The sequence below is a fragment of the Lepus europaeus genome, chromosome X (genome assembly GCF_033115175.1).
Source record: "Lepus europaeus isolate LE1 chromosome X, mLepTim1.pri, whole genome shotgun sequence".
NCBI lineage: Eukaryota > Metazoa > Chordata > Mammalia > Lagomorpha > Leporidae > Lepus > Lepus europaeus.
Window position 1 is genome coordinate 92,370,277 of NC_084850.1, and position 15,010 is coordinate 92,385,286.

The 15,010-nt window shown below is 43.3% G+C and overlaps 1 protein-coding gene across 1 annotated transcript; it reads left to right on the top strand.

Annotated features, from left to right (window-relative positions):
* Nucleotides 1–469: 469 nt before the first annotated feature.
* Nucleotides 470–1,231, top strand: LOC133752760 (uridine-cytidine kinase 2-like). Its single transcript, XM_062183097.1, has one exon. It carries the CDS (start codon nt 470–472, stop codon nt 1,229–1,231), a length of 762 nt encoding a protein of 253 aa, XP_062039081.1.
* Nucleotides 1,232–15,010: the final 13,779 nt, after the last annotated feature.

Genomic DNA, 15,010 nt, shown 5'->3' on the forward strand with positions numbered 1-15,010 from the left:
GTTCTAATAAAGTAAAGTACAGTGTGGCCATAGACAAAAGGTCACTTAATTGTCATTTGCATTCTTTCACTTTTCCATAAGCTATACATAAATCTTTTCTACCTCTGTTACTGTACACTCTTGATAATTATGATCCTTTTCCTGTGGTTATATAATATTCCAGCAAGTTAATGTGCCATAATTTACTTAGAAAAATAATGAAAAACCTCTCTTAGCCGACCAGGGCAAGCAGAGAAGGCGCGCAGCTCCTGCAGCTAATGGGCGGGCTGGTGGCGGCACCACCCTTGTGCTCTGAGCAGCCAATAGGCGGGCGGCGGCAGAGTAGGTACCTGCGGTGGTGCGTAAGCACGGGCAGCGTGCAGCGTACAGCGTGCAGCGTGCAGCGTTGGCTGCCGGGAGCGGAAGAAGCGGTTGTGGGCGCGGAGACGGTGTCCGTGATCATTTGTAGCGGGAAGGGACATCTTGAGCCATGGCGGGCGACAGAGAGCAGACCATGGAGAACCACCAACATTCCAATGGCTGTGAACCTTTCTTGATTGGTGTCAGTGGTGGCACTGCCAGCGGCAAGTCTTCCGTCTGTGCCAAGATTGTGCAGCTCCTGGGCCAGAACGAAGTGGATTATCGCCAGAAGCAGGTGGTCGTTCTGAGTCAGGACAGCTTCTATCGAGTTCTCACATCAGAGCAGAAAGCCAAGGCCCTTAAGGGCCAGTTCAACTTCCATCACCCGGATGCTTTTGACAATGAGCTTGTCTTCAGGACACTCAAAGAAATTGCCGAAGGGAAAACGGTTCAGATCCCGGTGTACGACTTTGTCTCCCATTCCCGGAAGGAGAAGACAGTTACTATCTACCCGGCTGACGTGGTGCTCTTTGAAGGGATCCTGGCCTTCTACTCCCAGGAAATCCGCGACCTGTTCCGAATGAAGCTTTTTGTGGACACAGACGCCGACACCCGTCTCTCCCGCAGAGTATTAAGAGACATCAGCGAAAGAGGAAGGGATCTTGAGCAGATTCTGTCTCAGTATGTTGCCTTCGTCAAGCCCACCTTTGAGGAATTCTGCTTGCCGACGAAAAAATACGCTGATGTGATAATTCCTAGAGGTGCAGATAATCTCGTGGCCATCAACCTCATCGTGAAACACATCCAGGATATCCTCAACGGCGGACATGCCAAACGGCAGACCATTGGCTGTCCCAAGAAACAGGAACCAGAGCCCAGCAGCAAGCCATAGTAACTCCTGCCTCCTTCAAGCCTGAGCCTCCATGTCCAGGATACAAGGTAGGGATCAGGAGACATCTTTCATCTCTACATACTGTAGAGCATTACTGTATTTTAGAAAAATACCACAGAGAGGAAATGCATTTAACTTTTTTTTCTTTCTGTATTCTAGAATGGTGAAATGAAGCAGAACTTCACTCTAAGCTTAAGTAACAAACTTCCAGCTATTACTGATGATGCTTAATTATTAATCCAATAGTGTAATCAGTTATAAATATGTGCTTATAATCTATTTTTGTGTTTTTTTTTTAAAAATCACTTACATGTAACAGCAGTGTGACTATTATTGTTAATGTTGAAAAAAAAATCTGTGTATGCAAAACAGTCTGATCAACTGGAAAGGGAAGCTTTCCATTGTACTCACTAATTATCAGGCACTTTATCTAATTATGGACTCCACATTTAACAGCAGATGAAGAGAAAGTGAAAGGAATCCTGAGGAGATCCAAAAAAGGAAGACCTTCAAAGAAAGCCTAAACAAGCTGAGATTGCTTGAGTTGGAGAAGAGATTTGGGGACTATTGAAAAATGGTCTTGAAATGAATAATTGTGCTTTGTCTCCAGAGGCTAGAACAAGAGAAAATGGAGCATTTTTTTAATGTGAAGAACTTGGGGAAAAACATAAAGCAATAGTCCTTGACATTGAGAGCTGTCGAATTTTAAGATGAATGACAAAAAGACCTTAGAGTTTTCTTCTCTGGAGCTCTTTTCCATCTACCTGAGAAGTCTAAGCACACACCTGAAATTAGAGTGAGCAAAGTGCCTCTTTCAGATTCCTGCTTTCCCCACAAAGTCCAGAGGAAATGGCTGTTAAGAACTGGCCAAGCATCAGAAATGGGCCAGAAGCACCTTTCCCTCATCTCTGTCTAGAAAGTGCTTCAAGGAGATATTCCTCTCTAGCTCACTGTCCAGTTCAGTTTCCTGGATGATTCTTTTAAAATGGTTTTCATGTTTCAAGTTATAGTCCTAGATAAACGATCTTGTTTTTTGTTCTGAGTACAGTTTATTGTAATAAAAGTTTTCAATTCAATTAAGTGTTAAGTGACTTCCCTTTCACATTCTTGTTCTCTCAGCTCCTTTAATTTTTCTCCATTGGTTAATTAGCAATCATGTCTTGCTTCAGGATAGCAGTGGGTAGTAAAAAGAATGAAGTAATTGGGCAAATTTAGGCAGAGAAAGCTCAAGGTCTGTTCTCAGCAAGGGTCAGCACAACAAATAGACTGGACAATTCAAAGGGCTGACAGCTTGATCTAGGGCTGCCCCATAGAGAATGGCTTTCATAAGCGGTAAAGCAAGGCACAAGCTGTATTATTAAGAAAACTTCTCATTGGCAGCAGCTGGCCTACTGGGAAGGGAGACCTGTTTACCTGGGTGAGGATTTCATTTACACTTTGAAGGAGAAGATGAATTTTGCCACAAAATTTCCCCCAAACTACCAGCTAACTCTTAATTTTACCCAGCTTTTAATTGCTTCAAGGTTTACACTGAAGATAGCCTCAGTTGGTATGAATTGGTGGCAGTCTTACTTTGTCACAGCATATGAATTGAAAGACATCATGGACTAGAATCTTTTTGCCAAACCAAAAGTGTTCTTTGGGTCTCTGCTACGAACTAGAAGAATTTTAGTCCAGTCTTAACAGGATCTGGGAGATGGTTTTTTGGATAGTGTTTTCTTTAGCAACAGGAGGTTAGAACTCCCCTCCTTGATAAGACATGATCTAATATTCAATGTTTTCAAATAAAAAGATGTGATAATATTTATGTCATGTCAAGTTACCTTGTGTCTCTTACTCCATTCTCCTATAGCTCCCTGGCCACACATTTACATGATGGTTCAATTTTGAGTAGCGTTAATTAATCCATTAGCAAACATTTGCTGAGAGTCTACTATGTACAAAGTACTGAGTTGAAGGTTAGTTCAAGAAACAATAAAAGTGGTGAAATTTTATAATCTACGGAGAAGGCAATGGTAGAAGTAGACATGGCTAAAGAACACTTTTCTGGAATGCTATTGGGACAGGAATAATTTCGGCAGCTCCAACATTCACAAAATTGCTTTCTGGTTAATGAAAAATATTGTCCTACTCTCCTGTTTCCTGCTACCAGCAAAAAAAAAAATCCATTAGAGAAAATTGAAGCACTCTCATCTAATTTGAAAGTATATGAAGGTCACTATGGTGGTTGGAATTTGTGAAGTGGAGGGTTTGGGTGAGGTGCTGTAAAGTTACTAGCCTCAAACTAGCTAGCTCAGGCAGGGTGGATATTACAGAGGTTTAGGACATCACTACAGACTTTGAGTAAAAGGAAGTACTGGTTTTCTACTCCTTCCTCAGTAATATCAATACACTCAAAATTTTATAGCATTTAGGTTTTTTTTTTTTGACATGCAGAGTAGACAGTGACAGAGACAGAGAGAAAGTTTTCCTTCTTGTTTTCTAATTTGCTTATTTTAAAAATTATTTGGGAGGGGGGAGCAGTGCTGTGGCATAGTAGGTAAAGATGCTGCCTCAGTGCCAGCATCCCATATGGGTGCCAGTTTGGGTCCTGGCTGCTCCACTTCGTAATGCACCTGGGAAAGCAGTAGAAGATGGCTCAAGTGCTTGGTCCTCTGCACTAGCATAAGAGACCTGGAGGAATCTCCTGGCTCCTGGCTTTGGATAGGCCCAGCTCTGGCTGTTGTGGCCATTTGGGGAGTGAGTCAGCTGACGGAACACCGACTCTCTCTCTCCTTCTCTCTCTGCTTTTGCTTCTCTTTAACTCTGCCTTTCAAATAAATAAATAAATCTTTAAAAATTATTTAAGGCTGATTCTGTGACTCAGTGGGTTAAGCCACAGCCTGCAGAACCGGCATCCCATGCTGATTCGAGTCCTGGCTGCTCCACTTCCAATCCAGCTTCCTGCTAATGCACCTTGGAAAGCAGTGGAGAATGGTTCAGTGCTTGGGACCCTGCATCCATGTGGGAGATCAAAGGAAGCTCCTGGTGCCTGGCTTCTGACTGGCCCAACCCTGGTCATTGTGGCCATTTGGGGAGTGAACCAGCAGATGGAAGATCTCTCTCTCTCTCTCTCTCTCTCTCTCCTTCTCTCTCTCTGTAACTCTGCCTTTCAAATGAATAAACCAGGTTTTTTTTGTAAAGATAAAAAACAGAGTACCTTAATTTAAAAACAATAATAAAGTGTTGTTTGAGAATCTGGGGTGGGAGGAGTGGGCTCTCACATCCACTGGTTCTTTCCTCAAACACCCACAATAGGTGGGGGTGGGCCAGAGCAAAGCTGGCAGCTGGGAATTCAATCTAGGTTTCCTACCCAGTGACAGAGACCCAATCACTTTAGCCATCACCTGCTGCCTCCCAAGGTGTGCATGAGAAGGAAACTGGAAACAGAATTGGAGCTGGGACTGCAACCCAGGCCTTCCAATATGGGATACAGGTGTCCCAAGCAGTATCTTAACCACATGGCCAAATACTTACCCTTAATTTGTTCATTTTTAAATTGACAAAAATATTTCTAGCAGAATGTGTTCGGTTAAATTTCAGCAATATCAGTGATTTTCAAGAATACAGTATGTTATTATTAACTGTCACTATTTTGTACAATAGAGCTCTTAAACTTACTCTTCTTAACTCAAATTTTGTATCCTTTAATCAATATTCCTAAATTCTTCCTCCCTAGTAGATAGATATTGTGGTGCAGTGGGTTGAGCCACTGCTTGGGTTGCCCACACACTATACCAGAATGCCTGGGTGAGTCCTGCCTCTACTTCCAATCCATTTTTCTGCTAATGTGCACCCTGGGAAGGAAAAGATGATGACTGATGTACTTGGGTCCCTGCCTGCCACCCATATTCAGGATCTGGATGGAGTTTCTGGCTCCTAGCTTTGGCCTGGCCAAGTCATGGCTGTTGTGGACATTTAGGGAGTGAACCAGCAGATGGGAGACTGGCTCCCTCCCTCCCTCCCTTCCTCCCTCCCTCCCTCCCTCATTCCTCCCTCTCTTTCTCTCCCCCTGTGTGTATGTGTGTTGCTATGCCTTTCAAGTAAAAAATAACAAATAAACTTAAAATTATTCCTTCCTAGCTTCTAATAACCACTATTTTATTCTAAAACTTCTATGATTTCAGATTTTTTCTTTTGGTTCCATATTAGTGAGATCATGTGGTATTTGTCTCTCTGTGTTTGACTTGTTTCACTTAACATAGTGTTCTCCTGACCCATCCATGTTGTCACAAACAACAGGGCTTCATTCTTTTCAGAGGCTAAATAGTTTTCCATTGTGTATATATACCACATTTTATTTACCCATTCATCTGTTCATGGATACTTACATTGATTTTACTATCTTGACTATTGTGAATGAAACTGTGGTGAATATGGGAATGCAGATATCTCTTTGATGTACTCATTTCAATTCATTTGGATATATACACAGAAGTGAGATTGCTGGATCCTATGGTAGTTCTATATTTAGTTTTCTGAGGAACCTCCATACTGTTTTCCAGATCGCTGTACTAATTTACATTCTCACTAGCAGTGTACAAAAGCTCCCTTTTTTCTACATTCTTGCCCACATATATTGTGATAATATCCATTCCAACAAGTATGAGGTGATAACTCCTTGTGGTTTTAATTTGCATTTCTCTGATGATAAGTGATGTTGAACATTTTTTGTATTTCTGTTGGCCATTTATATATCTTTCTTTGAGAAATGACCTTTTATAAAATTGAGCTTTCTTTCTTGCTACTGAGTTGTTTGAGTTCTTTCTTTTATAGTTTGGGTATTAACCTCTTATCAAAAGTGTGGTTTTAAATGTTTTTTTTTTTCCACTTATGGATTGTCTCTTCATTCTGTTGATGGCTTCCTTTGCTGTGCATACATTTATTGATTGATGTAGTCCCATTTGTCTAATTTTGGTTTTGTTGCCTGTGACTTTATGTTCACATTAAAAACAATCATTACTGAAACCAGTGTCATGGAACTTTCCTCCTGTGTTTTCTTCTAGTAGTCTTAGAGTTGCAGGTCTTACATTTAAATCTTTAAGCCATTTTGAGATGATATTTTTATGTGGTATGAGATAATGGTCTAATTTCATTCTTTTGCATGTGAATATCCAGTTATCCAGAACCATTTATTGAAGAGATTGCTCTTTCCCCCTTGTGTGTTCTTGGCACCTTTGCTGAAAATCAACTGACTGTAAATGCATGGATTTAATTTTAGATTCTCTAGTTTGTTCCATTGGTCTATGAACAGCACTTAGATTTACATAGACACATGTGCTAGCTCTTATATGCTCTCACTAGGCTAGGGAAGGGGTGTGAGAGAAATAGGGCTTTCTTTCCCCTTTGACCAGCTGGGCAATCAATGATAGAGGGAAAGTATCTCTTTGGTTTATACAGCAAATCAGGATGATAGCAAGGAATGGAATCAATGCTTTTTTACTTTATCCTTATCACCCTTGGTAATCTTAGCATCCAGGTGAATTGAAAATTCCTCCATGGTCTTGTCCCTATTAAGCCTTAAGTTCACTCTTATAGAAACCTCTATCTTGTCCCTCTCTCATTATCTCCCCAGTCACCCAAAATGTTAGCATCAATTCAATATCAGCCATTATTACCATCAGATAATTCTTAGCAATATTATAGGAGATGTAACTGGTGGTAATTTAGTGGTTGATCACTCTTCAAAATCTCCTTTTGCCTTTTAGTCATTAACTGATACTTTCAACAGGATACATCATTAGCCTGTTGGCTGACACAGTTTTTTATTGTGTGGGTTGGTACTGGTACCTTGTAAAGTTTTGCATTCCTGGCTCCCTTCCGTTAAATTCTAGTAACACTCACTTGTTAGTTTGACAATGAAAAAGCCCCTCCCGTTTCCAAGTTTTCCCCTTACACCCATTGGGCCAGTGGACCCTGCACCAAAGACTGCCTTGATATAGGACTAGGCAGGAGCTCTCTGAGGTACTGAAGTTTGTTGTGCTTTTCTTGAATGCAGGATTGGAAACAAAATGAGGTCTTAGAGCTCGTATCTTTTGAGGTTAATTATGATAACACAGCACTGTATACTCTTAACTTGGATGTTAGCTTCTAATTTGCTCATGATTCTTAATGAAAATTGGATATCTCTTCACTAGTGGCTAATCACTGAAAGCAGCCTATAAGCAGTCTATGGAAAGCAGTGTGGTGTAGTTTAAAGAACAGCCATTCAGTGGCAGAGAGAGAGAAAGTCAGAGAGCTCCCATCTGTTGGTTCATTCCCCCAATGTCTACAATGGCTGGGGCTGGGTGTATGGGTGTATGCCAAACCTGGGAGCTACAGACTCATTCCAGGTCTCCCACTTGGTCCATCACCACTGCCTTTCAGGGTCACCACTAGCAGAAGGCTGGAATAAGGAACTGGATCCAGAATATAAGCCCAGGTACTCTGATGTAGATAACAGGCATTTTAACTGGTGTCTTAACTGCTTGACAAAAAACATCTGCCCATCTGAGAGATTCTTAGGTGACATATGGACCTGAGTTCAAATCTCACTCTGCTACTTACTGGACATAAGGTGTGTACCAAGACAGTTTCCTTCTATTGGGCAAGTTACTTCTGCATCAGGAAACCTCAGTTTTGTTAACTGAAAAATGGGGATTATTATGGACTGAATGTTTGTGTTTCCCTCAAATCCATAAGGTGAAATCCTAACCTACAATTTAATGATGTCAGAAGATGGGGATTTGGGTATGTAATTCAAATCTTGAGGACCCTCATGAGTATGATTAGTGTCCTTATAAAAGAGATCTCAAGGAGCACTCTCTAGCCCTCTTTTCACCATGTGAGGATATAACAATTAATTGACTATCCACAACACAGACAAGGGCCCTCATCAGATCCCAAATTTGCTGGCTTCCTGATGTGAGTCTTCCAACTTTCAGAACTTTGAAAAATAAATCCCTGTCAAAGAAGATGCTGCAGTCACTTTTGGAGTCCAGAACCAGTCTTACCATTCTGTGGTATTTTGTGGTAACAGTCAAAACTGACTAAGCTAGAGATAGTCATAGTTAAATATCTGCCTCATAAGTTTGTAGTGGGAATTCACTAAAAATTTTTTCAAAAAATATTTTTATTTGAAAATCGGAATTACAGAGAGATCTTTTTTTCTGTTGGTTCACTCCCCAGATGGCTGCAATGGCCAGGGCTGGGCCAGGACTGAGCCAGGAGCTTCATTTGGGTCTCCCACAAGGGTGGCAGGGGCTCAAACACTTGGGCCATCTTCCACTGCTTTCCCAGAACATTAGCAGGGAGCTGGACTGGAAGTGGAGTAGCAGGGACATGAGCCGGTGCCCATATGGGATGCCTGTGGCACAGGAGGTGGCTTTAACTGCTGTGCCACAATGCCAGCCCCATGAAATAGTAAATTTAAAGAACCCAGCTGAGTACCTAGTACATAATTCAGTAAATGATAGTGCCTATTCTTATCATTAACAATAACAACAAAGAGTGCTTTTTTTATCTCCTATGCCATACATTGCCACCCTTGCTCCTTGACTTATTGGTTGGATAGTGCCTCACTCCAAATTTATATATTGAAGTTCCAACCCCCAGTACTGCAGAATGCTACTTTATTTGGAAATAAATTTCTTGCAGATGCAATTGGTTAAGATGAATATATGCTCAATAAGTGGGCCTTTAATCCAATATTACTAAAACAGAAGTTTGGGGAATACATACACACAAGGCAAATGTCACACAGAGACCAAGGCAGAAATCTACAAACCAGTGGATTACAAAGATTGGCATAAAATCACAAGAAGTCAGGAAAGAACTGTTTTCTCACAGCCCTTAGAAGGAACCAGCCCTGGCAACACCTTGATTTCAGACTTCTAGGCTCCAGAAGTGTGAGACAATACATTTCTGTTGTTAAAGCCATCTGGTCCTTAATGGCAGCCCTAAATGATGCACAGTCCAACAAACTTCATCTGAGCCCAGGGATCCTCACTTGTCCTGGGAATTCATCTCTGTTTTCCCTGCTTTTGCCAACAGTCCTTGAAATTTAACAGTGTTAACTGCTGCAGCTGCTGTTACCATTCTACTGACAGCCCCTTTGCAGATGCACTAGGTTCTGGCTTGGCACGACCTTATCCTTTTCCAGTTCCGTTTGTGTCAGTAAAATAAGAAATCAGATAACTTGAAGCCACCTGGGTGTAGCTTCATTTTAATTGCTAGGGACTATTTTTATTATCACTTTTCATCTAGAGATCATCTAGTTAATCAGTTCCCATAACCCATTTAGCTATAGAGACTGTATTCTTCCCTCTTCCCTCCTTCCTTCTCTTACCCCCAGTAAAGAGTAGTGTAAGATCAGAAGCCAGTTTTTTGTTTGTTTGTTTGAATTTTGCTTTCTGATCTAGGGGCTAGAAGTGATCTGAGTGCTAGAGAAAGTCAGGTCAACAGGTCTACAAACGCTTATGGGATGGGGTGGGCATATATTGGTGAATCTGTTTTAGTTATTACTGTTTTCTCTAGAGAGTTAATGGTTAAGATAAGTAAAACTGATGTGTACTGAGATAAGCAGGAATGCAAAACGTAAATAAAGCCACCTCTTGCATTTGCAAAAAAAAAAAAAAAATCAGAATAATAATCACACACCACAGCAGGAAGGAGGCTTGCAACCCATCAGATCCACTTGGCAAGTCATTTGCCATTTCACTGAATTGTGTTTCCTCACTTGCTGTGTGCAAATAGGACTTACTGTATCAGCTGGAAAGGGAGAAAAGAGAAGTAAGGTGAAGGGAATGGTTGGAAATGAAAGAGGGGGAGGGGAGGGAAGGGGAATGAAGGAGAAAGAAAGAGAAAGGGAAAGAATAAGAATTGGGATATCAGGTCAGAATGTGTTCAGTGTCTTCCCAGCCTTTGGGGTGGGATGGAGTTAGAAAGAACTGTTAGGCTTATCAAATGCTTGTTCCATACCAGGTCCTTTATGTACACTACTTTTATCTTTTTAAATTTATTTTTATTTAAGAAAGAGAAACCACTCTTATTTGCTGGTTTACTCTCCAAATGCCTATAAATGGCCGGAGGCCAAATCCTGGAGCCAGGAACTGAATTTAGGTCTGGCCATGCGGTGACTGTTCCTCGCCACTGCCAGAGAATTAGGCAGGCTGCCCACAGCTTGCCTTAACCGAGGAGGGGAAAGTGCACCACCCGCCACTCAGCCTTCCCCAAACCCAGGGGACAATCAGGTGCGGTGTGGAGCCCAGGGTCTCACTTTATTGTAAAAGGGAGGTGTAAAAGGGAGGTACAGAGTGGATGGTACAGAGTGGATGAGCTGATGCTGGCAAGGGGTGGGGTGTTGTGATGCAAAAGGGTCTTAGCAACTCCTGTTATACCACCTTAATGATCCTTAGGCAGAAGCGCCCTGGGGCTGGGGTGTTTGCTACCAGGGAATTGAAACTTAAAGACAGGTTTTCAAATTCGAGGCAGGTTCAGGAAGTTCCTCTAGGCCTCTCCGGATTCAGTGTCCCCCACAACTCCCCCTTTTTGTTTTAACACAGGGTCCCTGTCTTAGGTTGCCCCCAGTAGTCCTTGCCCTTACCCGTCATTGGTAACCCAGGCAGCTTGGCCATGAGCCCTGTCTTAGGTTGGTACAGGACGCTGGGTGCTTTACCCGTCTTGGGGTGTCGCGTGACTTGTTATTATGGGAGCGTGGTGAGCTTTCTCCACCGCCTGTCTTAGGTTGTTCCGGTCCATCCAGAATCTTACCCATCATTGGCAATGTGGAGAGTACCAGGGGCACTTCCCCAGTTTAGGGTATCGAAGCCCTCTATGGCTACCAGCCTCTGGTAATGAACCTCAACCTGTCTCACCCTTATTGCCTCTATGCGCTGTTGTATAACCTGTATAAGCCTATTCATTATGCATGGGCCAATAGCAAGGATTAAAAGCAGGGCAAGAAGCAGTCCAAGAAGAGGGAAGAGGTAGGGCAAGAGTCCATTAAGGCCCATCCAAAAGGGGCTTTCTTGGAGTTCTCTTCGTCTTTTTCAGGTCTTCCTGAAGTGTTTTGATGATCACGTTTGGGTCATCGAATCCCCCGTCACTGGGCCGGGCACTTCTTGTCAGGATCATAGTGAAGAGTAGAGTCTGCGTCATCGCCTGCCTCTCAATCTCGATCTCCATCCATTTCTGGAAGAGGGAAGACAAGGGGATCTCCCTCAGGGGAAAACCGCTCCCTGGGCGGGTTGTTACTTGTATCAGGCATAGGCCTGATATTTCTGGCCGGTATCCAAATCGGAGTCAACTCCCCTATGGGGAACACGCAGCCAAACCCTCTTCCCAACTGAATTAGCAAGTTAGGCCCTCTCCAGAGTCTGGTGAGAGGGTCTCTCCATCTAACGAGTATCTGTGGTTTAGGGTTAAATGTCCCCAATGTTTTTGGAACCTTGACTCCCTTGACCCTTTCGAAAAATTTAATATTGATGGTAAACAAGGCCTTATGTAACTGTAGATGGGGGGTAGCCACTCCCCCTTTTTGTTTTAATAACTGTTTTTTGAGGCATTGATGGTTTTTTTCCACCATAGCCTGTTCCTGTGGGTTGTGAGGAATTTTAGTAGAGTGTTGAATCATTTTACATCTTGGCAGTACTTTTGATTTAAATATCCCAATTAGTTATTATTTCTGTAATATGAGTGATATATCTTTTGACATCTCCAGGGGCCCTTTTGGAGATACCAAAAGTTTAGAGAATTTAGAACTTTGATTTTTAGAAAGTTTGTTAAAGGTGCCAAGAGAACTTAGAGTATCTGGTTAGAATAGAATTTTTTAACATCCTGAAATGATAGCCCTTCATTAGACAGGATGATCTTAACACTTTTAGACTAGATCTAATCATAATGATATTTAGCAATGCTTTTCATCAATCTGAACTTAACAGAGACAGTAGAGCACACAATAGATTACCTTGACAGAACATGAATTTTATGTTTTTTTGTTATTGAATAAACCAGAAATAAAAACCTTGAACATAAGAGTTAGCACACAAAATCCTCACATAACTCAAAACTATTTAACAGAGCTAAAAAGAGCTTACATGACCTAACTTTAGAGATGGCAGAGTAACCGATTAAGTTGACACTATTAAAAAGAGACACTATAGTTTTTGCAAAGAACAGATCTGTAAAAGAAACAAGTTTAAAGCATATTAAGGACATGTAAAGATTTGTATACACAGAATATAAGACCACTTTAGCTGGAAAGCAAAAACATGAATACAACATAGGTCTGACATTTACAACATTTTAATACACTTTGCATAATTTGAATTGACTCAAACAGTTGTTACTTTAACAAGTTTAGAGTCCCATCCTTTGAGAGTTCCAGGGATCCTACTGGAAGTCCCAAAGTTGTTAGACTCCATTTGAGAATTTAAACTGTTAGAGAGTCAAACCGCTCAGCCAAAAACTAGTACACATAACCTGAGTATTTTAACCAAGGCTGTGGGCTAGATCTGATTAGGGTTAGGTAATCACTCAAACATTAAAGACAGACAAATCCAATAAAACGCGAAACCTTCAAGACACGTGCAAACTCTCAGATAAGTTAACTACAGCAGCACAGAAAAGAGCTGGTCATCAGCATGGGAGCCCATTGCTTAGGACAGGGAAACACATCTGAAACAAAGCGGCAGGGAATGAGAGGCTTCTGTAGTGCTGGAGGAAGTTTCATTAACTGCAAAGAGAAAGACCCATTAAGTTGGAAAGGGTTAATGGATTGAGGTTCTTGTTTCTTTAGGCAAGGCCAGAGGTAGCCAAAGGCATTTTTTTCTTCCCCCTCCTAGAGAGGAGTGGTATTGAATTGTAAATGGAGAGGAAAAAAGCAGCCCTAACAAGTGCTCTCCCTAGAGACATCTGGCCTTGCCTGCCTATTAGCTTCGGCCTATTCCTGTATTTCTCCTTGTAATACACCACCCATTTAATGAATTGTGGGCCACTGAGAGTAGCCTTTGCACTGTCAAGCCAATCCTTAGGCACGCAGGGGTGATATGCTATGTCCTGAAGGAGAGTAAGCGCCCATGGTGAATTGGGGCCGTCCTCAGCAACCGCCTTGCTGAGCGCCTGGCAGAGCTCCTTGAGGTCTTTGGACTCCCAGGGGTACCAAGCTTGCGGCCTGGCTCCCCCAGGCTCTAAGTTGATCGGGAAGGCCTGGATTTTAGCTGGTGCCGGTCGTGAATCACCCCCTCCCGCCCGAGGAGAAGGAGGGGGGCGATCCAATGCACATGCCCAATCCCCTCCAGGATCATGCCATGACTTGAGGTCGCCCATCCCCACCTCAGCCGCCACTTGCGGAACGTAGGAGGCAGGAAGTTCCGTTTGTCCCTGAGCCCTTTCAGAAGGAGGGGGAGCTGTGGCTGTAGGCACATCTACACCTGCCTCCCCAGCCCCTGCCTTCCTCAGACTCAGAACGGCTTGCTGTCTGCTAAAGTCAGCCCAGGCTTCCTCCTCCCTGCACTCTTCCTCTGTGGCCGACACCTGATCCAGCCCACCCTCCTGGCAACAAAGGGGTGAGCCCTTCTCCAACCCCCGGGAAGGCCGAACAGGCCCTAAGGCTCCCAACAGAAGGCCCTCATCATCTCCCTGTTGTCTGGAGAATGCCTTATCAGTGTTACTGCAGGCTAGGGCGGAGGCTTCACCACCTGGTTCCCTTACAGGGGGAAGCAGGCCCTCCAGGTGAAATGAGGCTTTGAGAGCCGAGATGGTAGGGAAGAACCCCAGTGGAGGGGCGATCCCCAAACGTTTTTCTCTATCTTTGGCTATTTTCTCAACCCTTGCCCATGTGGTCCAGGAAAAGAGTTCCAAGCCTCTGGACCTGAGCATAAGCCTTAGGGCTTTCAAGGTTGGGTCGTTTCTTGCTGAAGTTGCATTACCCATATTTTTAGGGTTTCACTTACCCCGACAAACCGCTTGGCCTCGGCCAGACGTTCTGGTCGTGCCCCATGTGCCCCACGTTGGGCGCCAGCTGCAGTGACTGTTCCTTGCCACCGCCAGAGAATTAGGCAGGCTGCCCACAGCTTGCCTTAACCGAGGAGGGGAAAGTGCACCACCCGCCACTCAGCCTTCCCCAAACCCAGGGGACAATCAGGTGCGGTGTGGAGCCCAGGGTCTCACTTTATTGTAAAAGGGAGGTGTATATATAGCTGAGGTACAGAGTGGATGGTACAGAGTGGATGAGCTGATGCTGGCAAGGGGTGGGGTGTTGTGATGCAAAAGGGTCTTAGCAACTCCTGTTATACCACCTTAATGATCCTTAGGCAGAAGCGCCCTGGGGCTGGGGTGTTTGCTACCAGGGAATTGAAACTTAAAGACAGGTTTTCAAATTCGAGGCAGGTTCAGGAAGTTCCTCTAGGCCTCTCCGGATTCAGTGTCCCCCACATCGCCATAGGTGGCAGGAGCCCAAAAATTTGAGCTGTTACCTGCTGCCTCCCTGGGCCCGCAATAAACAGGAAGGTGGAATCAGAACTCAGAGCCAGGAATTGCATCAGGTACTTCAAGGTGAGATACAGACATCCTAACTAGTGTCTTAACTACTAGGCCAAATGCTCATCTTTTAATTTCATTGATGAGAAAACTGAGGCTCCAAAATTCTGTTTCAAAAGTCTGTTTTTGTTCTACTATATCACATTTCCTCCTACTTGATGCAGACATGCATTTTTATGTGCTAGAGAATGACCTTGTGAGATGCCTTAGCTAGATTTGAGT

Coding starts and splice junctions, on each gene's coding strand:
- LOC133752760 (XM_062183097.1), top strand. CDS start 470: ATGGCGGGCGACAGAGAGCAGACCATGGAGAACCACCAACATTCCAAT.